General features: G+C 41.9%; 2 protein-coding genes and 1 pseudogene across 12 annotated transcripts; all 3 read left to right on the forward strand.

The window, feature by feature from the left end:
* Positions 1-1,559: 1,559 nt before the first annotated feature.
* LOC104876474 lies at positions 1,560-2,824 on the forward strand (annotated as a pseudogene).
* Positions 2,825-4,153: 1,329 nt separating this feature from the next.
* Znf19 (zinc finger protein 19) lies at positions 4,154-5,278 on the forward strand. The gene is given in 5 exon segments (XM_010644515.2): positions 4,154-4,327; positions 4,329-4,530; positions 4,533-4,649; positions 4,652-5,024; positions 5,026-5,278. Coding segments are annotated over 5 exon segments (1,119 nt in total).
* Positions 5,279-9,039: 3,761 nt separating this feature from the next.
* Znf23 (zinc finger protein 23) lies at positions 9,040-22,715 on the forward strand. 11 transcript variants are annotated; one of them, XM_010644454.2, is made up of 5 exons: positions 9,040-9,102; positions 13,966-14,030; positions 16,135-16,261; positions 16,819-16,929; positions 20,342-22,715. In XM_010644454.2, the coding sequence occupies exons 2-5, from the start codon at positions 13,998-14,000 to the stop codon at positions 22,141-22,143; spliced, it is 2,073 nt and encodes a 690-aa protein (XP_010642756.1). In that variant the 5' UTR covers positions 9,040-9,102; positions 13,966-13,997; the 3' UTR covers positions 22,144-22,715. The 11 variants fall into 11 exon arrangements, with proteins under 11 accessions (XP_010642756.1, XP_010642758.1, XP_010642759.1 ...); XM_010644456.2 differs by having other exon boundaries at positions 20,345-22,715; XM_010644457.2 differs by having other exon boundaries at positions 16,819-16,863.
* The last annotated feature ends 3,804 nt before the right edge of the window (positions 22,716-26,519 follow it).

Genomic DNA, 26,519 nt, shown 5'->3' on the forward strand with positions numbered 1-26,519 from the left:
GAAATTGATATATTATTTTAGAACTCTTAGGATGATATTTCTTTTACTTATATTGTTTCTCTAAAATTGAGCAACGCTTATATTCTTCCAACCTTAGTTGGACACCAGTGTTCTAAATTTCTTTAAGCCTTTCTGGGTTATATTTGTTAATATATCTAGGGCACTGGCATCTGTATTCACAAGTGTGATTGCTTTCTAATTTCTTTTTTCATTTTTGTCAAGATTCAGGAACTAGACACTGGTTCAGAGGCTGTTCTTTGTGTTCTAGAAGAGCATAAATGGCCTACTGGTTGTCTGTTCTTTAGGTATCTGGTAAAATTCCACCTATAAAACTGACTGAGCAAGCTATATTGCACATGGAGGTAGTGAAGAGAACTTTAGCTACTTTATTTTTTTCTTCTGTGGCATTGATCAGTTACAGTGTTTATGTCTTCTTGAGTCACTATTGACAGATTTATAATTTCCAGCTAACACTTGCAAATCCATTAGCTTGGAAGTGTGCCTGCTATTTTCCCTACTTTAAATATATTTTCAATATATGCCCTTTGTCATTCCTAATTTTTTGGCTGATTTTTTAAAAAAATCTTTTTTCCTAAATCCTATTGATCTTGAATACCTGTATCTAGCTTTTGTTATTCTTACTTCCATGTTAGAAACTTGGTATGGATCTAGAATAGCAAGGCAGCCCTGACTTTTGATCTGGTTAGGGCTTATTTGTAACTAAGGAAATCACTGTGGTTTTCAGTGCACTATTAACATTTGAGTCTGATAATATGTGTTGGGAGGGAGTGCTCCTGTGCATTTTAGGACTTGTAGCTGTATCCTTGACCTGTGGCAGGAAATAGCACACCTTCAGGGAATGGCTGGGGCTGCAGTTGACTCACAGCAGGTCATTCTCAGTATCAGTACAGTTAGTGGGAGGGTCAAGGGAAAACACTCAACCTGGCGATGTAATCTTTGTCGGCTAGGTGGTATGACAAGGTAGGTCGCAATGGGCTGCAAACACTTATAGGGAGACCATCTCAAGTGTCCCTGGAGGTGCGGTGTCTGTTTACAGGAAATGCTGGGGTACAAGTTGCCCAGGTCCTTGCTGAGGCACCCACTAAAGAGGTTAATTGTCAGTTTGGAGCAGGCGATTTGATGCTCATTTATACAAATGGTACCACCCATACTTTCTCATAATTTTACATTTATTTCATTGAGATTTTTAATCCACCTGGGATTTATTTTTGTAATGGTGTGAGGCAAGAATCGTTTTATTTTCCCATTGGGATACCCAAATGTTCTAGTATAATTTAAAAAGTCATCCTTCCTCTCCTCCGCTGCTTTTTTCCAGCTTTATTATATGACTAGCATACAATGGAAACCACTTGTGGAGTTCTACACAAGGGCTTGCTAGGATTTTGACTGAGATTATTTTGAATATATAGATCAATCCTGGAAGAACTGATATATTAAAAATACTGAAATTTCCTATCAGTGAACATAGTACATCTCCCCAGAAGTAGGTCTTCTTTCATTTCTTTTGTCATTCTGGAGCCTCTTCCCACCACCCAGGAATGAGCTGCCCAGCCCGCCTAGCTGAGTGTGGGAGACCAGGTCTTCAACACCACCAAGCATACCCTAGGAAAGTGCTGGGCTCCAGAATGGCAGAGATGTTCTCCAGGTCAGCCACGGCCTGCAAGGACGCTAAAGGCCACTTCTTCATTGACTTCCCTGGCACCTTTTTCCAACCCATCTTGGACTACCTGTGCAGTGGGCAGGTGCCCATGCAGCCCACCCCTGAGGTGTACTGTGAGGCCCAGTTCTACGCCATCCAGCCCTTGGTCAAGCTCTTGGAGGACATGCCTCAGGTCTTTGGTGAGCAAGTGTTCCGGAAACGGTTTTTGCTGCAAGTGCTAAACTATAGCAAAAACCTGGAGGTGCTGCTGCACCTGGCCGGGGCAGAGGCCATGGCGAGGCATCCATCGGAGGTGGTGGTGGTGTGTGGTGTCAAGAGAGAAGAGTGACGAGCAGCTTGCACAGTGTGCAGAGCCATTATATTATCTGGTGTCCAAAAAGGTTATTTTTGGGCCCTGTAAGTTTGGGCCTGGTAAGTTAGGTCATGACAGGAAGGACCTTCTGTAGTGCCTGGAGATAGACATTAAGGCCTGGGGGTACCAGGTGTCCCATGGTAAGTATAGTGATGTTTCCTTCAAGCACCTGTACCAACAAGTTGAGAGGCCCTTCTGTGCATTCACCTTCATACGGTGGTGACCCCCATGGGCTGGGATTGTTTGTTATGGGTTCTTGAGGCCTGTGAAATTAAAAGATGTCATAAGAAAAGAATGCAAGAAAATACCACATGGTAAGCAGTTGTGCTTTTCAGACTTTTAAAATCATGAATCCCAGCAGGCTTTATATTTTATAGCAACCCCTGTGTCACCCACATGTTTCCTAAAATGAATATCAGGAAAAACATTCACCCTTACCATTGCTGTGTGTAAGCATTTCCTATTCTGTTCTAATGTAGATTAGCAGGGGCTGGGGATTTAGCTCAGTGGTGCCACGTCTGCCTCCAAAGCACAAGGTCCTGAGTTCAGTACCCAGTTCCCCCCTCCCAAAAATGTAGATTAGCACATTTCATATTGTTTGATAGTGATGCATTATATCGACTCCATGACTAATGTCCGAGCAGTTTGAAAAACAGTATAAGAAAAACTTGGCTGTGAAAGGATGAACATTAAACCCAGATGGATTTGGAGATCTAAAGAAAGTGGTTGAGGATGAAGAGATGAAGCTGATAGAGCAAGCGCATCAGATGAAGCAGGAGGAGATGGCGTGAGGGGTGGTTGGGAAGTTAAATGTGACGCTTGGGAGGGAAGTCTGAGTGGGAGGATGTGGAACTGAAAAGAAAGACATTGAGGGCCCTTTACTCGGGCTGCCCTGGTTTCTTTAGGCAGGACAGAGATGCTAGGGCTTGGGGGACTAGGGAGATGGGCTTTGGGGGTGAAGGGAGCATGGTGAATGATTGAAAGAAGTTTGGGGATCCCTATGAGGGTGGGTGCTGAGCATGGAGCAGCAAAAAAAGAGTTTTGGGGTCCTTGATTGCTCAGTCCTGATTTTATGGCATCAAATGGTCTAGTAGCAAGAGAGCGAGGGAACAGAAAAAAGTATGAGAACAGAATCCAGCCTTCAAGTGCCTTCTTAATTCCTTTGCAGACTACTGGCCCCCATGCTCACTTCAGTCTCAAATCTCTTCTCTCCCAATCCTTTCCTTCTAAGGCTCTTACCTCATTCACTTATACTCTTAAGAAGAACTTGATTAGCCAGTCAGGTCAATCCCAGATAACCTGATTGATGCTAAAACTAAGCTAGCCTAACATTTTATACACAAAAGGGTTGACTTTAACTGAGTTAAAATATCATCCACTCTTTAGGAACACAGGTGATCTTTGTGGGTCGTTGTCTCCTTTTTGCTAATGTGAGACAGCATTCTCTGTGGTCTCAGTGTGTCCAAATTCCCTGTGTTTTTCTCTTTTTACATAGACAGAGTCTAGAACACTATTTCTCTGCACATTTGAGGTTCAGACTTTGTGAGTCAGGTGACAAGACACAGCCATCAGTGCTATGGTGTTTGCTCATCTCTGGTTTTCCATCTTTGGACCTGCAGATGGCAACCTTGGCACCAGGTTATCATGTGGCATACTGAGGACGTTGTCCTTTCAGTCCTTCTATGGTTTTCTTTCTGTCTTACCACAATATAGTGCCCTTAATACTCAGACTCCAACCTCTGGGGACATCTGCAGGGTGTGCATTTTTTAAAAAAGCAACAGTTCGTGCGGTACCTTTGTTTTGTGACTCTCCTGTTTTACTTTCTGACCCTGAGAAGGGAGACACAGAGCCTAGGAAAGCTTCAGGAGTAATCTGACACGCAATGTATGCACTGAAACCCTGTTCCACTCTAACCGTTCTCTGTGGTTTTATGACATTTGGCACTTTGATTTTAATGGCCCTGTCTTCCCAGCAGGCTGATGTGAAGGTTGGATTGACATCCTTTGACTCCTAAAATGTTCAGTATTTCTTTATTTCCAGTATCAGTTTCAGGTGGCTTTTGTGTTTTCTATTTCTTGTGTCAGATGCTGAGACCAATGCTGACAACAAATCCACATCAATGCAGGGGATTTCAGGAGAAAGAGATGTGATACCATGTGACTCCCAAAGGCAACTGGCTGCCAAAACACACGATGTGGTGAGGTGCCAGGAATCCCCAAGGGTGAAAAACATTGGAGGAAAGGTTGCAAGAATCTATTATGTGAGGAAGTCCTTCAGCTGTGACGAATGAGGAGCGTGAGGAATGCTTCAGCTGTTTTCCTTACTTTATTAGACACCAGAGAATCCACACTGGCGAGAAGCCCGTTAGGTGCAATGAGGATGGAAAAGCCTTCGGTGACAGTTCTTCACTAATCTGACACCAGAGGACCCACGTGGGACAGGAGTACGGGAGAGCCTCCAGTAGTAATGCGAATGTGATCCATCACCAGAGAATCCACTAGGGCACAGACCCTATTCTTGCATGGAGTATGGAAATAGCTTCACCAATAGTTATGAGTTGTTCCACACCAGAGAATCCACATTAGAGAGAAACTATGACTGCAGTGAGTGTGGAAAACTTTTGTTAAGAACTCACCACCAATTTGCCATCAGAAAATCCACACTGGAGAGAAACCCTATGAACATAATGTGTTTGGCAAAAGCTTTGGAAGGACTTCTCCTCTTAGCCAGAATCAGTGTATCCACACAGTGGAAAAGCCATGTTTGTGTAAAGAATGTGGACAAGCCTTCAGTTTTCCTACAAAACTAACCTGGGACCAGAGAATTCATGGTGAGGAGAAATCTTTTGACTGCCTAAATTGTGGGAAAGCCTTCAGTCTTCAGGAACAATTGGAAAGGCATCTAAGAACTCATATTCATGAGCCTTCCTACATACATGAAGAATATGGAAAAATCTCCACTAGCAAAAGAAATATATAGCATTAAAGAGTCTACTGGAAAGAAATCCTATGAGTGTAGCAAGTATGAAAACTCTTTTAGGCATATGGGAGTCAAAAGTCCCAGGAAATTATCTGTGTCTCTGCAGTATATGTTTTTAGAGCCATTCACGTACTGGGGACCAGCAGGGACAAGGAGACCATGGTGCTGTCCAAGGTGCTACCTTTGCCTCATCTGGATGACACTGGCTGTTCTGTGTAAGATACTCAGGGCTCCTCCTAGAAACATGCATGAGGCCAGCCAGTAGGCAATATGTGTGAGGAAGGAGGTGCATTGTATTTTATTTGGAAACAGGCTGCTTGATTCTTGTTCATACTATTTCCTTCCCTGGCTAACTTTCAACTGTTAACCTCTTTTCAAAATCACACAGTAGATTGTGTCTGCTCTCTCTGTGGTAAAAAGCTTTGGAACTTGATCACTGTTAGCAAGTTTCTTTGAAGTCAGGTAAACCAAATTCCTGAAGGAGTCTGGCATTACAGCCTCTTTCCCCTAGATATGATAATGCCCTATTTGCAAACTTATGCATTTGTGCTTTATTGATGAATACAGAAATGTAAGCAGATCCACAAATAAGGCAGATAAGTTAACATTAGTTGAACAATTACTACACACACACACACACACACACACACACACACACACACACAGAGGAGACCCCTGTAGTTAGGTTCCAGTACCCTACCCAGTATATAATGCAGGCCTGAGAAGTTAAAAGATAGAATGAGGAAGGAGAAAGTGGGGTACCAGGATGAGCAATGCTGGTGCAACTGGCAAAGGCCCTGGCCAGTCCCAGACATGATTATTGGCAATCAGTTGGAGTAAAGGCAAGCTATGTTCAGTTTTTATGGGAATTAATGTAAACAAGACACACAAAAGACAAGACAAAGCATTCTTGGGAACAGAATAGACAAAATATATGGTTGTAATTAGAACACTGTCTTTCTAGTCAGGTTTTAGTTGTAGGAATGGAATTTGGGTGTGAGTTACCCTGACCTCAGCATGTAGGCTTCAGCCACACTCACTTCTACAAAGAAGCCAATGGAGGGGTTAACTCCTCACGGCCTGCTGTGGGCATAATCAGTATTACTGTCCTCTGTGCACACACGCATGCACACGGACCTATTTACAGATGAACAGACACCTAAATGATGGCCCAAAGTCTCACAGCTACCAAATGAAGAAGCCAGGACATTTCAGTCCCATACATTTATTTGTTATTTCCTTTTCTTTGTATTTCTTTCTGGACAGCTTCTATTTCCATGTCTTCAAATTAATCTTTTCTTCTGCACTATCTAATGTGCTGCCAAACATATCCAATTTTCTTTATTTCTTTTTCTTTTCTTTTGGAGACAGGATCCTGCTCTGTGATTCAGGCTGGCCCTGAACTTACTGTGTAGCCCAGGCTGACCTCCAATTCATGGTGATCTTCTTGCATCAGCCTCCTGAATGCTGGGATTTCAGGTGTGTATCACCATGTCTGGCTTCTATCCACTATATTTTCACTGAACATTAAAGTTTTTTATCTCTATAACTTTGATTTAGAAATTTTTAAATATCTTCCATGCCTCTGTTTAACTTTTGAATGCATTAGATATAATTGCAATGATTTTTAAGTGCCATCTTCCCCTAGTTCTATAATGAATATTTTGGAAATCCACCAGGAACAATTTTTAGCCAATCATCATACCTGGTTTTTGTTCTTTGGTACCAGGGATCAAACTCGGGTCCTTGTGCTTGCGAGGCAGGCAGCGGAACCACTGAGCTAAATCCCAAGCCCTACAAGGAATAATTTTTAACTTAATTTTTTGGATTATAAGTTATGGTCTAAATATATAGTATTTAAACTCTGTACTCCATGATATAGACTATTATTATAAATGTCCTAGGAGACATTTCCACTACTTCTGCAAAGTTTGGGCAAGAACCACAAGCTTGTTCTCTTTGCTCATGAGGTTAATCTTTTTTTTCTCATTTACTCTTTCATGAGTCCAGGTATCTGGGTGTGTGTGCATGTGAGGAAAGCACTGATTCCTACTCCTTGATCCATGCAGTCCTTCCAAATACTATAATTCAGCTTCCTCAAATACCAGGACTTACAGATCTCTACCATTCATATTCAGGTTGATCAAAGCAGCAGCCCAGCTCCTTGGGCCACAATAATCTCTCGTTTTAGTTCTGGTCCATTTTTGGCATGTGGCTACACTTTCCTGTGATCTAAGTTTTCAAAATGATGTTGTATATTCTAATTTATCCTAAATTTCTAGATGATAATTTATACTACTCATACTAACTGAAATGGGACATGCCTAATAATTTTTTAATCTTAAAGTCATTGTAAGATATTAACATGGCTATGCCACCTTCCTCTAACTTAGTACATGTCCGATATATAAAGTTTTATTCATTAACTTTCAATCCTGCTGGGTGTGGTGGTGCATGCCTGTAATCCCAGTATGGGAGAGACTAAGGCAGGAAGATTGCCATGAGTTTGAGGTCAGCCTAAACTACAGAGCAAGACCCTATCTCAAAAAAGAAAAATAAAACAAACAAACAAAACCTTGCAATCCTTGTGTGTTCCTAAGTGTTAGTCACACTTCATAAACATGTGACATATTATTTTCTAGATGAACTTTAGAATCATTTTCACAAGTTCCAAACACATCCTATTTGGGATTTATTTGACATTGGACTTACATAATTTACACTGTTATATAATAAATAAAAAATAATATCCTTTCAAAGCCGGGCATGGTGGCGCACGCCTGTAATTCCAGCATTCGGGAGGCTGAGGCAGGAGGATCACTGTGAGTTCGAGACCAGCCTGCGCTACATAGTGAGTTCCAGGTCAGTCTCAACTACATAGTGAGACCTTGTCTCAACCCCCCCCAAATAATAATAATATCCTTTCAACTGAAAAATTACTTATGTCTTTCCATTTATACAAGCTTTTATTCATTTAGTTCAATATTTAAATTTTTCTTCATATATGTCTTAAAATTGGTTATCAGACTTACTCCTATATTGATTATGTTGTGAATAGGACCTTGCCTTCCTTAGTATATTTCTCCACATAATATATTGCTTTGTTGCTGTAATTCATAATACCGATAAATTAAAAGTTTTTCATGATGTTGAGTCATCCTTGAACTCCTGGAATGAACTCCAACCAAATCCTTATTGTTTTGCTACAATTATCAACAGAAAAAGCATGCAGAACTATCCTTAGTCTGATAATAATACTAGAAACACCAAAACAGGAGCTTTTAATGTGAGAAGACTGTCAGTTTTCTATGTTGGTCAGGGATGAAGTTTTCAGGGGATGAAGAGTTTTCAGGGGGCTCTGTGAGGACAGAGGGTACAGGAGAAAAAGGCTTAGAATTGAGCAGGAGGAAATTTAACAATCATAATTGCAGGCCAAACAGAGAGATAGGCTTCCACAGCACTCCAGTGTGAAGGCCAGTTTAGATTTTAAACTATGAGATTGTATGCTTTTCCATCATTCCTCATTTCTAGGACTATTTTTTAGGATGTGGGATTGGGAATTAATTTGAAGTACTCAAATTAATGTGGTTTGAATATGGTGAAAGTTTGTTTCTCTATTATATGTTATCTGAAGCCAAGCAGTATAGGGCTGATCCAGCAGCTCTGTGACTTCTTGCGGCTGTGTCATCCCCAGGGCCACACCCACCTTTTAAAAAACTGTTTACTTTGAGACTGGGTCTTGCTAAATCTCTAATTTGTCCAAATTGGGCTCGAACTTGCAATCTTTCTGCCTTCCAGAGTGCCAGAAACACAAGCTGGAGCCACCACGCCCGGCTTGCACCCCGCTTCTCGCTTCTCCTGGACCCTCAAGGCGTAACCGCCCCCATGGGGTAACAGCCCCGAGGGAGATTGGGAAGGGGAGAAGAGCACCATGGGAAGGGGAGAAGAGCACCAAGCCGGCAGCTAGCGCTCGGGCCTCAAGAGGCGGGACGAGAGCATCACCGAGGAGGAGAGAAGTTCCCTCCTAGAGAGTCCGGTCGCGCCTGGTGACGCACTTCCGGCCGCGCCGCGGAGCTGCCCGCTGCAGAGGTGAGTATGGTGCAGTGATGCCAAACCTCTGGGTCCGTGAAGGACTCTCTTACACGCTGGGTAGAGCTACTTCTCTCACGGCCAGCGCTGTCCCCAAGGCTGAGCCTGGGAGAGGGAGCAGGGCGGCGGCCTGAGATCCTCTTCCCTCCACTCTTGCTTTGGACCTGGTGGTGGCCGATTATGAACCGACCCATGGAAGGCGAAGCCTGTGTTATTGTCCCAGCCGCCACGCCCCGAGCATCTAGCCCGTGATCCATTCTGGAAAGATGTGTCGGTACAGCCGGAGGGCGGAATGTTTGCGGGGGCGAAGTGGTCCGAGGTGTTCTCAAGTCTTTTGACATGTTGAGGTCATAGGGGCTCACACGCATTCCGCGTTTGGACTGAGTGCGAGCTTCTCACCTCCGCCCCGCCCCTGACATAGGGTCATGAATCAGGAGCGAGAGGGAGCACAGAAAAAGCAAAGCCTCCCCAAGCCATTTAAGAGCAGAATAAGCCTTTTGGAGGGCACTGTCTGCTGGAGCGATGTCAGGCCCCAAAGGCATCTGCTTTCCGACTATGGGGTAACAGTGATCAGGGAATGACTTTGTAAATTGAAGTTTGAGCTTGCATATTGTTTGAATTTGTTTAAATTTTATTGATTAAGAGTGCTGTGACCTTGTGGAGATACTGTATTGTAAACTATGAAGCCTAAGTTTACTGGGTTATTTTTGGCCCTTTGATAGCCATTTGTTATTGGTCTCTGTGTCTGGTTTAGGATTTTTTTGTATGACGATTGGATAAAATCTTAAAAGGTATCTTAGGCTTGGTGGACATCTGGCCTCTATTAAATAGTAAGGTTGGCAGTGAGGTGGCATTGAGTGCTGTGGTAGATTTCCTTGCCTTTTTCTAGTTTGCCCACTTGACTCTGCCTACTTTAAAAAAATATTTTTCCCGTTAAGTTTATTGGTGGATTTAAGGCAAACAATACAGTTACACTTCGCATTGGGATCTTGTACCTTTACATGATTGTCTTGGTTCTTATTTTTTCCCCATGCCCCTGCCCTCCCTTCACCCCCTTCACCCTTCTCTGCCTGCTTTCTTTTGGGACCATAAAAGGCTTATGTAATCTCTTCATGCCCTTCAGTGAATTCTCCCAGGATCACGTCCTTTGACTTTACATGTTGTTAAGCTGAGTTTATGTTTCGTGGGCTTGGTCATTGTGTTGGCTCAGAACAAATCATCTTTTTTGATTTTTGTTTTTGTTTTTTGAAACAAGGTCTCACAGAGTAGCCCAGGCTGGCCTCGAACTTCTCCCGCCTTAGCTTCTTGAGGGCTGGGATTACAGCGGTGTGCTACCTAGCCCAGTTTAGAATTGTTAGTTGCTGTTTTTGTGTCAGCAATTTCCACATTATAGTTATGAATTTGCTCAGTTATAGAATAGCACAATAATTACCCATGAAGACAAACTTACTACCTATAGCACAGTATTTGAATACAAGTCATTTTATCATTAACTTTACAGTATTTAGTTAAAATACTGTTTTCCAGAGTTACTTGGTTCATGACATTCTCAGTACTTTGTTGTTTTGTTATTCAATTGTAGTAAGGCTCATTGCTTGGTTGTATTCCATTTATGATGTTGTAGGGCCTCCCCTCCACCCCATCCTAGTTGGGGTGTGTGTGTGTGTGTGTGTGTGTGTGTGTGTGTATGCTTGCGCACGCACACGTGTATTTAATAATATATGAAGCCAGCACAACTGTAATCTCTGCTACTTGGGTGTGTTAGGAGGGTGGACAAGTCAGGAGGATTGCAAATTCAAAGGCACCCTAAGAACCTTAGCCAGACCTATCTCTAAAAGAAATCCCAGAGCTGGCGGGTGGGTGTCGCTCGTTGGCGCAGCACTTGTCTATCATAGGGAAGGCCCTAGCTTCAACCCCCAGTACAGTGGCACATTAGTACTCCTCATTAGTCGGTTGTAGGAGTCACAAGTACCAAACAAATTATTTTAGATGGAGAGGGTGCAAGTGACAAGGAATTTGACATAAGTTCTAGATTGTGCATCAAGTACCAAACAGATGAAGAGCTCTGGGACGAAATGTGTCAAGGCCCAAATTTGAGGAGACTAAAAGTATTCATATACTGAGATTAAAAAAAAAAAAAATATATATATATATACACACACACACACACACACACACACACACACACACATATACAGAGAGAGAGAAAATGAGAGAGAGAGAAAATGGATATCTGTGGATATACCACTCAAATAAGAAAGAACATTTCCTATATTGCTCCATCTATATGTCTTTCCTTGTCCAACTCCTAGCCTCCCAGACCTGGAGGTAACAAGTATTTGGGATTTATTGTTAATCATAGCCTCTTCAAAATTTTATAACATATGCATATCACTGTAAACAATTTGTTATTTATTTGTGGTACTGAGACTTGATCCTAAGGCCTTGCCACTGAGCTACATCCCCAACCCTTTATGTATTTATTTTAAAATTTTGAGACAAGATCTTGCTGAGTTGCACAGGCTGAGCTCAAACAGATTTTGTTTGCTTTTGAGCTTTGTAAAAGTGGCATCATAGTATGTATAGTCATCTGGTACTTGCACAATATAATAAGTTCCTCAATCACTCATATGTAGCTTCTGGGCTATAGTCCATTGTAAAAGCAATACAGAAACTATTGGTGTATTTTTAGTGGACATGTGGGTTTCCAGTAGCGTATAAGTCTTTTAAATTAGGTATTAATGTTAATTCTTTTAAATACCTTTGACATCTATTGAGAATGGACAGTATGTTTATCTTTCTTTGGCTCCCCCACCTTTAGCTAATTAATGTACAAAAGAGTTGGTAGAGTTGATTCATTAGATTCAAATGGGGTCATATATTCTTCCATCACAGAATAAGTTTTTTTTTTTTCTTTTTTTTTGGTAGTACTGGGGATCAAACTTGGGTCCTTGTGCTTGCGAGGCAGGTGCCAGAACCACTGAGCTAAATTTTCCCATTAAACATTATAGAATATGTTTTAAAATAACACTAGAGAAAAAAAAAAAAAAGCCTCAAAAATCTGTAAAATAGAAGTTAATAGGGGCCAGGAATTTAGCCCAGTGGTTCCATTGTCTGCCTCGCCAAGTGCAAGGTCCTGAGTTCAATCCCCGGTACCAAAAAAAAAAAAAAAGAAGTTAATAGATCAGCTTATTTAAATGTACAGTAAAGCTAGAAAAAATAAAAGCAGAGAAAAAATAAGCAATACAAACTATTCTGTTAAAATATTTATTAGATCAGAGATAAAACAGTTGGAGTGCTTATAAAATAGTAATTAAAGTGTGAACTATAAAAACTTCTGGAATGTGGCTAATAGTGTATCCAGAGGAAAATTTATGGCCTTATAGGCTTTAGTTGCCAAATGAGAAAGAAGGAAAATAAATGCATAAATCACACAATTTTAGTAAGGTAGGAAATATTTTAAAAAGATAAAAGAAAAAGCCTGTTGTGGTTGAGCTTCTCCTAAAGACAGAACATAGAACAAAGATTTATGTGTAGGAACTTTTGTAGGAGTGTGGTCACAGGGACAGAGTGAAGCACATAGGAAAACTGAGAAGGGAAATCCTATTAAAAGAAAAACTTTAAACAAATTAAGTTTAACAGTTCAGTTGAGTAAAGAACCATTCAGTAATCAGGCCGTCCCTAGAACCAGGATAGGTTCTGTAAAACGAGCTGTCATGTCCTGCCTGGCTGACATTTATGGATGGAAAGAGGTAAGTACTGTATGGAAAACGCAAATGAGGTTCAGAGATAGCTCAGTTGGTTAATACCTGGTGTTTGCTTATTTTGAACCTGGTTTGGCTGAAGCTTGACCACTGTTATAGTTGAGACTCAGGTATATGTTATAGAGGTCAATTCTTAATTTAGGTTTTCTTTATGTACTAAGTCAGGTTGCAGCTTCATACATATAAGGACTCAAATGTGTTAGTGGGGTGGCTTTCTTAGGCCAAGGTAGTTTGATTGAACAAACCAGAAAAAGGATGCACTATCAGGCTTGGCCCTCAGTAGTCTGGCTGTCTTCTTGGGTCATTGAGGAGCCTTGGAGTGGGGGCTAAAGGTGAAAATATGTTTCCATTCTGTCCCCTTTTTTAAGGTTAGCCCCAGAGACATTACCTCCTGTGCACTTCAGGGTCGAGCAGGTGTCGCACACAGGACACCAGGGCAGCCCCAGGAGAGGAACCAGGAATACGTGGTATAGGTCCTTGCGAAGGTGTTGGTGGTTGCAGCTTTACAGACCTGGCTGGTGTCTCTGTGGAAGTGTACCAGGCAGTGACATGGCACATTCACAGTCAGGAAGGGGACAGTATGAGAAGGCAGTTTACACTTCACCTCCCGCTCCGTTTCCTCAGAGTAAGCCTGGGCTGTGCAGGAGGCTGATCTGCCAAACCTCCACAGAAGCGTTGGGCTTCTTGAGGACACTCAGGACTTTGAAGAAACAGGCAAGATGGGGTGTGCTGCATGATTCCCAGCCCAGCCAGTCTTGTTTCTCTCAGTGTATTTGAGGGTGATACGGGTTTACAGAAAAGGAGTTCTGTGTCTTGAACTGAATGTTGCTATGTAAGACTTTGTTCTTTTATTCTTTAGACTTTACATGTATTCTGTACCCACCCTTTTGTGTGACTGTTACGGTTATAAAATCCTGGGGTTCCTGGCAGTGAGCAGCAGTGACCTAGCCAGGAGTTCTGGGCACTGAGCTAGTGAATGGATCGCTCCCTCTTTCTCGCCAGCTCTTAGTCATGCTCCTGACTGGAAGCTGGCTTCCTGCACCTCAGATCTTCTGAGAGGGGCTGTGTTGTCTCACGTTTTCTCTCTGTTTCTCCCCAGTTCCAGCCCTTCTCTGAGAGGGACCCTAGGTGATGGCAGCCATGCTTCTCACAGCCTGGCCTCAGGTGAGCTCCCGGTTCGTCAAATTGAGGAAAACTGTGAAGGGAGTTGATGAGCCTTGAGCTGAAAGCCTGGGACTTGTGGCAGTGGTGCTGGGGCGGGGGCATGGCAGAGGCTGGGACAGTGACCAGCAGAGGCTGCAGGAGAGTGAACCTAGAAGGCAGTGCATAGTCTTCTGCACACCAGGGACTCTGACCCTCTGTACAGGCAGAGGGCTGCAGGTATGGATGCTGCCCATAGGGGACGCTCTCTGCATAGATGAGAATGAAGGAGAATCACAGGTTTGGGACTCCCATTGGCAGGGCTGTAGGGAAAGGAGGAGCAGATCAGGTCAGAGAAGGATGGATGTGCCTTTAATTATGGGAGAAGGAGAAGATGATGCAAATTGGTATCAGGAGAGGGGAAAAGCAGGAAGTCCTGTGGGACAGAGTGTCCTGTTCTGCCCTTTTAAAGCTGCTTGGGTTGCAGTAGCTCACCCTTCAATTTTCTGGTAAAATCTTTCACCCCTCTCCAAAAATAAGCCAACAAACCAAATTTTTCATACACTTTTAGGGACCCCTGAGGCTTATCCATGGACCTCCCTGGATTGCAGGTTGGGAATGATAGTCCTGGTAACATGGTTGGAGGCCTACTGTGCAACAGGCTCCATGCCACGCCCATTGCACAGGCTATTTAATCCTGACATCCTCTTCTTGTGATAGGGGCTTTGTTGTATAATCATTCCGCCAAAAAGGTCATGGAGCTGTTGTGTGATTGTAACTGCTCAAGTGTATGATAGCTGTGAACCAGTGATCAGATCTGTGACAGTTGTGTTGAGTAATTTTCAAGGGAGATTCAAAAGCAAGGACACATTCAAGAAAGAATCTACTTACTGATTCAAGTAATGTGGGCTTCGTCAAGGAAATTTGTTGAAGAGGAGGAATCCAATTCAAATAATGCCTCAGACATAAAAATCTTCAGGACACACAGTCAGAGATTTAGGGGCTGTGTAGAGAAGCAGGGGAGTCAGGAATGCCTCCCAGGTTTCTAAATGAGGTTTCCTGTGTGGGTGCTGTGAACACCAGCTGAAGAATGAATTCAGGAAGGAAGGGGTGCTGACTTGCTGGGGGAAAGGGTGATGGTAGCATACAGGGAAGGCCGTAAATTTTGTGCAGGAAAGTTACATGACTTGTCTGAGGTTACACAAAGGACTCAGAAACACCTAGAGGTGGGACTAGAATTGTTGATTGTTAAGCTAAATCTGGGCAGAGATGAGAGGCACATCCACCGAGTGAGTCCACAAGGCTGTTACAGACAGCTGACATGGGGAGAAGGGGTGTTAGTCAGGGGCTGCAGCTACCCAGGAGGGAGCATTTGGGCCTGAGGGTGACATGCAGCAAGAGCCCTGAGCAGCAGAGCTTACGCTGACCACATAGCCTAGAATCCAGAAGGGTGGCAGAGCAGTTGGCCAGCAGAAAGCTGGTCTCTCTTCTTTCGTAGCCTTCTTGGAGAAAGAGTAAAGACTTGGGAGAAGATGTGTGAGAGAGGGGCCAGAAATGCTGGGTATTCAGGGAAACCCTGGCCTGGGTAGCTCTGAATTTCCTTGGCTGGCTGTGCTGGAGCAAAGACTCCTGATCCCTGACTCGGAGTCTGTGATGGGAGTTAGGTGGCAGATGAGGTGGAAGCCAGGACTGTTCTTTGCGGGTAGCTGGGGGTGAGAATGAGGGCAAAATGTGGGAGTCAGGCAGGGCTGAGGTTAGGCACAAGAGAGTCCAGACCTCGTAGGGTTGCAGTGGGAAATCCTGGTGAATTGGTCCTGAGCCTGGCAGCGAGGGAGCGATCTAACAGAGCAGTTGTTTTAAGAGAATTTGCTTATGGAAATTTTTTTTTATCTTTTAGTCTAACTTACGTTATCTTTTATAAGTATAAAAAATGGCATAAAGTTTTTCTGCTGGGAGGGGAGTCAGATACTCCATAGTTTCTTTCTTGGTGCTTCTTTCTACTTCTCCCATGCTATTAATTATGTGATCTTTACATAGTCCCTCCCCAGCCCTTATACTGCCCTCTGCCCCTCACTTAGGGCCTGATCCATGGAATTGGCCCTAGGGCAGCAGGAACCTGTTGTTTCAGAAGTTGGTGACCTTTGAGGATGTGGCTGTGTACTTCACTCAGGCGGAATGGGATGGCCTGTCCCCTGCACAGAGAGCCCTGTACAGGGATGTGATGCTGGAGAATTATGGGAATGTGGCCTCCCTGGGTAAGGCTTCTCTCTCCCTGGGATTTACACTCTACCATTGGGGTTTCCTGGCTCCCTCCTTCCTGACAGGATGCAGGGTGGATATCTGATAACCCTTCACTGAAGAGGAACCCCAGGGTTGTTCCTGATCTCCTTGACAAATTCACTGGACCAGTTTAACAAGACACTGGTCTATGCTTCTAATTCTGCCTTGTGGAATTCTACCTTGTGTTTTTGACACAATCTGAAAAATAGTAGCTTCCCGTTCCATGGTGGCATCTTCAGATCTCTATCTTATTTTATTTTGAGTCTAAGGGTTTCAATGAACTCTGAATATTTAGTCCACTGTGGGCAGACTGCCCCAGCTTGCTCCGCTTGAGATCTCCTGAGTGTGCAGTCTGTGCCTTTCTACTCCCTCCCTCCCATATTGCTTCCAAAGCTATGGCCTTGCTCAGTACCACCCTCGATCTCTTCTAGAGCTCTTAGCCTCTCTCCCCACTGCTCCCCATTTGAGAAGAAGCTTAGGAACTCATCCACGGGAGATTATTCATGTCTCTCCTCTCCTTCTTCTGAACCAGGGTTTCCGCTTCGTAAACCGGCTATGATCTCACAACTGGAGAGAGGTGAGCTGGAGGGCCTGTCTCCGCTGGGCATTGTAACTGGAACAGGCCCTCAGGGCCTTTGGACTGGTAAGGCACATACTGCCCAGCAGCATACTGTGTAAACATGCCACATTTATTGGCCAGTCATACAGAGTAAGGTTAATAAATTTTGATGATTTATAGAGATAGGTCTATTATGTCTGTTTTCAACCACATTTCTGTAATCCCAACAATAAATCTTTTTTTCAAATGCCTTATTCTAACTCTTTTCAGTCCTAACTTTGGAATCCTGCCTTTCTCAGACGAAATTAATGGATTTAGTAATTTTTGGAGTCCTTGCCATTCTCTGAGCACCGATCACTTAATGTGGAGGATATAGAACTAACAGCCTTTTGGGCTGGGGACTTAGCTCAGTGGTGTCGCTGCCTGCCTCACAAGCACAAGGTCCTGAGTTTGATTCCCCGGTACCAAAAAAAAAAAGCAGAATTCGAGAACTAGAACTAACAGCCTTTTCACACATAAAGGTAGGAGTGGTTAAAAGTATAGTCTTTAGAGTAAGCTTTCCTGTGTCCCATCCCAACTAGATTTCTAGTTACGTTACTTTGAGCCTGCTCAATTATTTGAGACCTCTGAGTTTCAGTGATCTCACGTCTGAAAGTGGGATGACGATAATAATAATGATAAGGCAATACTGCTGGTCTTAGGAGTTGAAGATTAAATGAGGCAACATGTATCAAGTGCCTAGTGTGCTTGATTAAATATTTTTATTTTGGGGCAGGGGGACAGAGCTGTACATAGCAGAAGTGAAGAGGAGTTCTATGCTTCTCCAATGTTGATGTTAAAATGAGCCACTTGAGAGGATCTTAGAAGTAACAGATCATTAGCGAGTAAGTTTTGAGCAGAGCCAATAGTCTGCGTTTCTAATTGTAAGGTCCTTAATCAGTGATGTTTGGATCTCTCTCTCTTTCTCTCTCTCTCTCTTTTTTTTTTTCGGTGCTAGAAATTGAACCTAGGGCCTTGCACATGCTAGGCTGGTAGTCTATCACTGAGCTACCTTCAACCTCGTGGCAGCAGATGGTCCTGAAATCTTTAGTCTTTGTTTAGGTCATTACAATCTTAGCTGAGGATAGAAACATTAATCTCATCCATGTATACAGGGGTGACATATCAAACAGGCTCTAGTTCAGGCAGAAGAGGAAGGACAGCATGAGGCTCATGACAGCATAGTTGATTCTCTTTTTGTAAGCTTTCTCCTAAGTCCCATGTGGTAACTTCCATTTAAATCTATTTTGCTGGAACTCTACCATCCTCACTGCAAGAAAAGATGGAAAATATAGACTGTTTTTTCTTATTCTTCTTAATATTGAGGGTTAAACCCAGGGCCTACACACTGAGTTTTTTTTTTTTCCCCCTGTAGTGGGGATTGAACTCCGAACCTTGTGAGGCAGGCAGTGGCGCCACTGAACTAAATCCCTGGCCCTTAGCTTTTTTTTTGAGGCAGGGTTTTGCTATGTTACTAGGTTGTCCAGGGTGGGTTCAAAGTTTCTACCTCCTGCTTCAGTTTCCCAGAGTGCTGAGATTATAGGCGTACATCACCACACTGGGCCAGAAATTTATGTCTTAATATTTGGAGGCTGGAAGTCTGATATCCAGAGTGCAGGCAGATCTGTGTCTGGTGAGGGCCTGCTTCCTGGTTAATAGACAGCTATCTTCTCTCTGTGTCTTCACGTGGTGGAATGGAAGGGAACTCACACTAATCTCATTCATGAGACCCCTGCCAAAGGGCCCACCTTCTAATACATTTACATAGGAGGTTAGGAATTCAGCATATACATTGGGGGAGCGGAAGACAACAAATACTTTATAGCAACAAATAAGTATTCTTTTATTTAATTTGGAAAAGATCAATATTATTTTTTAAATGCTTTTAGAGAAAGCCAGATAAGTTGGGTTTCTTGAGGGCAAGTGTAATGAAATACGGAGGCAGGGAGTAATATTTATATGGTTGAAAAGAAATGAAAGATAAAATAAATAGAGGCCATATTTTGGGGCACAATATTTCTTTTGTGAAATTTGGGGACAGATGTAGAGATCAGTACCTCTAAATACTATTGAGATTGTAAAGATAATTTTAGGGAATGATCGGTTTTAGTGTTAGAGGAAGAGGTGACAGGAAGGGCAAAGTTAATGCAACAGTATTCTAGAGGGGTTGGGAAGAGATGATGAAATTGACTTTAGTCAGAGCTTTTCTAAAGTAGAGAAAAAATTTTGGAAAGCCTAATATTTAAGTTCTGAGGAACAAAACAAAATTGTTTCCTTTTTTTGCTTCCTGATGCTTCTGACACATATCTCCAGTGTTGTCCTATGTTATTGGATCTTGTACCTTTCTTTCTTAAATATTTTCCACTTTTATTTTATTTTATTTTATTTTATTTTATTTTATTTTATTTTATTTTTTGAGACAGGGTCTCACTATGTAGTTGAGACTGACCTGGAACTCACTATGTAGCCCAGGTTGGTCTCAAACTCAGTGATCATCCTGCCTCAGCCTCCCAAGTGCTGGGATTACAGGTGTGCACCACCATGCCCGGCCTTCCACTTTTATTAATAAAGGACTTAATACCATGGTGACAAGAGTGTAGCAGAGCATGGTATGATGGCTAAAATGCTGATCTGGTGGACCAGACCTAGAATTTTAGGTACTGCTGTCACTTTTAACCATCAAGTTATTGGTTATGGCCTTGTCTTAGGAAGAGTGTGACTGGTGTCCTTCTTAATCATTAATTTAAAAAAATTTTTGAGGGGTGGGGTTTTTTGAGACAGGGTCTCACTATGTAGTTGAGACTGACCTGGAACTCACTATGTAGTCCAGGCTGGTCTTGAACTCACAGCAATCCTCCTGCCTCAGCCTCCCGAGTGCTGGGATTACAGGCATGAGCCACTACGCCTGGCCTCATTAATTTAAAATTTATAATATTGATAAGTGCTCAAAACAGTATAAAATTGTCAAGTAGTGGGAGGGGAGCCTACCATACTTCCTGTGCCAATTAGCTCAGTTTCTTGTGTAAATTTTTAGATTAGAACTTTTCTAGGCATATACAAATATATATGTATATATCTGTCCTTTTTTTAAAAATACAAATTGTATCTTCTCTGTTTCTCAATTTATTTTTCCTCTAAACTGTGCCCTATACAACTTTTCGTGTTGGCATATATAGATGTTATTTTACCAGTAGTATTACACATACTACATCCATATTATAGATGAACTTTAGGTTGTTTGACTTAGTCTGGTGATTTTAAAGAGCTCCCTGATTGTTATGATCCTTTACAGTACAATTCTTTTGTTCTTTTCTTCTTTGGGTACCGGGGATTGAACTCAGGTCTTTGCGCTTGCAAGGCAGGCCACCGAACCGCTGAGCTAAATCCCCGACCTTTTCTTTTTTCTTTTTTCTTAGTATGTTTCTTATATGATATTTTGTGTTTTCTATTTTTATAGTAGATACCGATATACAGACAAACAATAATTTGACAACAGAAATGTATGAAGAAAAAGATAGCACATCACTTGAACTTCCGAAGGACTTTTCCCTGGAAACAGACTTTTTAGAAGCCTACATGCTAGAGCAACAACAGGAAGTCTACTCAGCAGGAAGGTTGAAGGAGGAAAACGCCAGCAGCGTGGATGCAACGGTGAAGGGTGAAACAAGCTCCATGGAGGAGAGTTCCTTTAATAACAGCCCAGACTTGTTTCAGCATCATAGTATCTCCACTGAAGAGCAGCGCCCTGGTTGTGTAGGATTGATGAAAGCCTACAGCTTTGGCACAGAATTTATTAAGCATGAAATAATTAATACAGTGGAAAGTACTTTGAAATGTGAAAACTTAGTGGAAACCTTCAGATTTGACTCTCAACCTAATCGACATCTAGAAAACTACACTGTAGAGAAGCCTTATCAGTGTGTGCAATGTGGCAAAGCCTTCAGTGTTAATGCAAAGTTAATTTGGCATCAAAGACTTCATAGTGGCGAGAAACCCTTCAAGTGTTTGGAGTGTGGGAAATGCTTCAGTTACAGTTCCCATTATATCACACATCAGACAATCCACAGTGGGGAGAAGCCCTATCAGTGTAAGATTTGTGGGAAAGCTTTTAGTGTTAATGGGAGTCTTAGTAGGCATCAGAGGATCCATACAGGAGAGAAACCCTATCAGTGCCAGGAGTGTGGAACTGGCTTTAGCTGTAGTTCTGCATATATTACACACCAGAGAGTCCACACTGGAGAGAAACCTTATGAGTGCAGTGACTGTGGGAAAGCTTTCAGTGTTAATGCAAAATTAATTCAACATCAGAGGATCCATACTGGAGAGAAACCTTACATGTGCAGTGAATGTGGGAAAGGCTTCAGGTGCAGCTCCCAGCTTCGGCAGCATCAGAGTATCCATACTGGAGAGAAGCCCTATCCGTGTAAAGAGTGTGGAAAAGCCTTTAACAATAATGCAAAACTCATTCAGCATCAAAGAATCCACACAGGTGAGAAACCTTATGGGTGCACTGAATGTGGAAAAGCCTTCAGTGTCAAAGGAAAGTTAATGCAGCACCAGAGAATCCACACTGGTGAGAAACCATATGGATGTAATGAATGTGGAAAAGCCTTTAGATGTAACTCTCAGCTTCGGCAGCATCTGAGGATCCATACTGGGGAGAAGCCCTATAAGTGTAATGAGTGTGGAAAGGCTTTCAGTGTTAAGGCAAAACTAATGCAACATCAGAGAATTCACACTGGGGAGAAACCATTTGAATGTAATGAATGTAGGAAATGCTTTACTTCTAAAAGAAATCTGCTTGATCATTGCCGAATCCATACTGGAGAAAAGCCTTTTCAGTGCAAGGAATGTGGAAAAGCCTTCAGTATCAATGCCAAGTTAACTAGACATCAACGAATGCATACTGGAGAAAAGCCTTTCAAATGTATGGAATGTGAGAAAGCATTCAGTTGTAGTTCTGACTATATTGTGCACCAGAGAATTCATACTGGAGAGAAACCCTTTCGGTGTAAGGAGTGTGGAAAAGCCTTCCATGTTAATGCCCATTTAATTCGACATCAGAGAAGCCACACTGGGGAGAAACCTTTCCGATGTGTGGAGTGTGGCAAAGGTTTCAGCTTTAGTTCTGACTGTATTATACACCAGACTGTTCACACTTGGAAGAAACCTTATGTGTGTAATATCTGTGGCAAAGCCTTCAGGTTTACCTTCCAACTCGGTCAGCATCAGAGTGTCCATAATGAAGGGAAATGTTAGTAGTGAGAAGGATTGAGAAACAAGGTTAATGCTGAAATGGATCATGCATCATCAGATTGACTCTGGAGGAATACTCTGGGAAAGAAATGAATGTGGCAGTCTTACATGGAAACACATATTTTGTCTTATTCAATTTGTAATGAATTTATCCCTAGTTAAAAAATAATATCTAAAAATAAATAACTTTGTTTTATACCAACAACCAACTGGAAAATACTGAAGAAAATAGCTCCTTCCCAGCAGTATCAAGAACAGGAGATTTTCTGGGAACAAACAATTGTTTTGTGGAATCTATATAGTGAAAATTATAATTCTCCACCGAGGACCGCCAGAGGAATCCTAAATGGAGAAAGAGGAAAAAATTGTGTTCTTATATAAAGAAAGCCCATATTATAAAAATATCTGCTCTAGCTAAACTAATTTATTTCTGTTTAATTTTTGGCACAAGCATGTATTTTATAAAGAGGAAAGACATTTCACTTTTATGAAATAGAAAATTTTTCAAAGTATCAGTTGGATGCTAGAAACAAAATGTCGATAAATTGATCATTCATATATTTTTGTTTTAAATACTCTCAAATAAAAAAAAGGTAAAGCATAAAAGTTGGAAATTTCTTTGTAAAATTTGTGGTATAAAAATGTACCTGATATATACAGAAATCTTACAGTTAAAAGAAAGATAAGTTGCTTAATAAAAACCAGCAAGTGACACTAACAGCTTAAAAAAATGTAAAAGTAACTATTAAGGTAAAAAGAGGTATTTATCTCAGTAGTACTTCCAGGAGTGAAAAGTAAGAATTTTTTTCACATATTTATGTGTTACCTGTGCATATAGACTACTGTCCTCTCAAAAATGACATTTACTAGGGTTGGGCACCACACCTGCCTTGCAAGGTCCTAAATTCGATTCCCAGTACCTCCCCCCAAAGACATTTACTGTAGACTGTCTTTACCAAATTAGATGTACCACATGTAAATAGAAACACCATAATACGTTAAAACATTCCTATTTTGTAGTAACTGGAACTTCTCTGCAAATAATTGTTGAAGTCCTGGGAGAATGTATCTACCTTGATTCCTACTTTTTTTAGTACTTGTCAAGGTCTCCGGCTCTTGGAAATCTCAATACTCTTAAGATGAGAATCTTCCACTTCTTTAGAACAATTAAGTAAAGTTTCTCTGAATGACAGTAAGTGGTGGGCCGGGGATTTAGCTCAGTGGTTCAGGTGCTTGCCTTGCAAGCGCAAGGATCCAAGTTTGATCCGCGGTACCAAAATAACAAAAACAGACCGTAAGTGGTGAAAGTGCAGAATTGAAGAATGCATGCCCTGTCTAAAGAGGGCAGCCTCTGCTCCACACAGCAAATCACAATGGACTAGGTATAGGATTAGTTTTCAAAAAGAAATTTGAATTTAAAAAATCTATAGTATGTCTTTATCCTTCCTCACCCTCCCCCAATGGAGGTTAGGATTTATTGTTTCAGAACCCTCGAACAGTTAAGGGGCGGGGAGTCCATTTTTAGGTAATAATATTCTGTCTAAGTCATAAAAATATGTGAGCACTTAGATAAATCCCTGCCCCTGGCAGAGATAAATAGGTACAAAGGAATATGGGTCATCACAGGTTTTTCCACATCACCTATAAATGGACAAAAAAGAAAACACTTCTGATGCCCAATGTATATTTTCACAACAAGCAATTCATTTGTGGTCACTGTGTGTCTTAGCAGTGAAACTTTCTAATAACCAAGAGTAAATTCAGATCCCACAGTTTTAAGGGCTCTGCCATAAAACTATCTCCTGACAGCAGTCACAGTGAATCTGCAGGTTATCCACACTTCTGACTTGGCTACAAAATCAAGGGTTCCATGACATTCAGTTTCATTAATTTCCTATAACAGACAAGACTCACAGAAACACTATTACCAGTTATGGAAGACACCAAAGGAACATTTAAGCAGATGAATTACATAGGGCAAGATCTGGAGGGGTCTCAAATGTCCCTAAGTTGAGGTGCCCTGCCCTGCCTACCTGTGCATGAATATATTTGCCATCCCAGAACGTCTCTCAACCTAATTGTTTATGATCTTTACAGATACCCTGTTTTGTACCCATGGTGGATTAAATCATTGGCTACCTACCAGTAAATAATTCAACCTCTCCTTCCTAGAAGTCAGTATGAGGCTGGAATTTCCAATTGTCTAAGCATGAGCTGGTTCCTCTGGCAGCCATCCCTCAACCTGAAGCTACACAGAGGCACACCAAGATACCACATTAGCAGAATCAGGTATGAAAGGGGCTTATTTTGAACAATAAAAGATGACCTCAAACCAACTCAGGGAATTCCAAGAGTTTTAGAATATACCAGAGGTGTGTGTGTGTTTTGTTTTTATTTTCCCTTGTGGTGGTGGGGATTGAAACTGGAACTCTACCAATGAGCTACCTTTGCAGCTTTTTATTTTTTATTTTGAGATAGTCTCACTAAATTGTCCAGGCTGGCCTCAAATTTGTGATCTTCCTGCTTCAGCCTACGATTACAGATGTGTCACCACCTGGTTCCAAATATATTTCTTAGTGGCACTGGCTATCATGAATCCTTACTGTATTGGTAATGAAAATTAAAAATGCAACAGCAGTATGAGTTTACAGGAGAAAAAGCTTTAAAAAGTAAGACAGGAGAACACTGCTCTGACAAAGTTCAAGCTTGTCCCCTAATAGGTAGAAGATAAGAAAAAGGCTTCATAGAAACTGATGGGGACACAGGTCTGAAGAGGGCGCAGGTCTGTCTGATTCACAAAAGAACAGAATAGTTTTGTAGGGTGCTATGGTGGACTGGGACATGGTCACTCAGTCCTGGATTCATAGCTCTAGAGGAATCCTCACGACTTCACGGGTAATTTAGTTCTCATGATAGGACTCTGGAAGACTCTCGGTCACACGAGGCTCTTCTAAAATTCAAAGCAACTAGCCATAAATTTCTGGGCATAGATAAATGTTCTGTAAAACTTATCCTGGTGTACTCAGTCTTGAAGAAATGAGTAGAGTAGGTAAAGTTAGGGTTAGTAGTTCTTGTTTTCCCCGTTTAGTCAGACTTTCATAGCTACATGCAGAACTGAGAAGGGTATGATCCCGAGTTTTACAAAGTGAAGGTCAGGCTTTCTCCTACCGATATTTACCTGTTGGGCATCTATCAGCCTAAGTAAAGACTCACAGTTTTGGGCAAAATCCATTTTTAAATTCCTCATATAAATCATGAATTTAATGAGAGACTAAGGGCCAAAGAGTTTGCCACTGTGGCAGTCTTTGATTCATCGATACGCCTTGGTCAGAAATCCATTTACTTGGTCTTGGTTGGACTGAGTCTGTTGCCCCAAAGCTTTATGCACTCAGAGGGAAGGATTTATGAAAGTGATTGGATCATAGGGGCGCTGTACTCATAGTGGATTCACCCACCAATGAGTTAGTGACAAAGTGTTATTGGGAGGTGGGGCCTGGTCAGAAGAGGCAGGTCACTGGAGGCATGGCCTGGAAGGCACGACTAGAGGTGTGACCTAAATCTTTTCCCAGTCTTCACTTCTCTCTGTCTAGCCTGGCTGCCATGGTGTGAGCAGTTTTTCCTGCACCATGCCCCTCTCCTATGCTGTTTTCTACCTTAGAGCCACCAAAGCAAATCTCTCTAAATTTTGGGTGGTGGGTATTGTGTCTTAGTAATGAGAAAATGACTTAGAGAGATTTTGGTACCAGAGAATGGGATTTTGCTTTGACTATCTGACCGTGTGGTTTAGAAACTTGGAACTTTTGTATAGGAAGAATTTGGAAAAGTTTAGACACTGGCTAGAGAAGCCCTAGAATGTTGTAAGCTGAGCTTGATGGGAGATTCTGGTCTGAGCTCAGGAAATCAGAATGCTCATAGAAATGCAGACCTGAAGGCCAAGCTCAGGAGGGAACAAAGACACCACTGGCCTTGAGACCATGTGTATTGTGCTGTGGTGGAAATTTTATCTACATTTTTCTCATGTTCTGAGACTTTGTAGGAGACTGAAATTAAGGGGAGCAGACTAATCTGATGGAGGTAATTTCAAGGCAGCTGTATTCAGGCTATGGCATATGTACTATTGGCAGCTTTTAATCCAATCTACACTGAAAATCAATGGCAAAATGCCAAATGTTTTCAGCCTTGCCAGAATGAAAAGGCTTGCAATGTTGGAGCAGAAGAGAACTTGGTTACTAAAAAGGTCTTGATTTGGTCCAATTTGTTTCTATTGCCCTACTCCTCATTTTTAGAAGGAGAATGTTCACTCTGTGCCGTTGTTCATAGGGAGTTTTTGACTTTCTTTTCTTTTCTTTTTTTTTTTTTTTTTTTTTTTTTTTTTAGAC

Source organism: Fukomys damarensis, unplaced genomic scaffold (assembly GCF_012274545.1).
Source record: "Fukomys damarensis isolate Sample0158 unplaced genomic scaffold, DMR_v1.0_HiC HiC_scaffold_32, whole genome shotgun sequence".
Taxonomy (NCBI): Eukaryota; Metazoa; Chordata; class Mammalia; order Rodentia; family Bathyergidae; genus Fukomys; species Fukomys damarensis.

Coding starts and splice junctions, on each gene's coding strand:
- Znf23 (XM_010644454.2), top strand. CDS start 13,998: ATGGCAGCCATGCTTCTCACAGCCTGGCCTCAG. Junction 14,031..16,134: donor TTCTCACAGCCTGGCCTCAG/GTGAGCTCCCGG, acceptor CTGTTGTTTCAG/AAGTTGGTGACCTTTGAGGA. Junction 16,262..16,818: donor TGGGAATGTGGCCTCCCTGG/GTAAGGCTTCTC, acceptor CTTCTGAACCAG/GGTTTCCGCTTCGTAAACCG.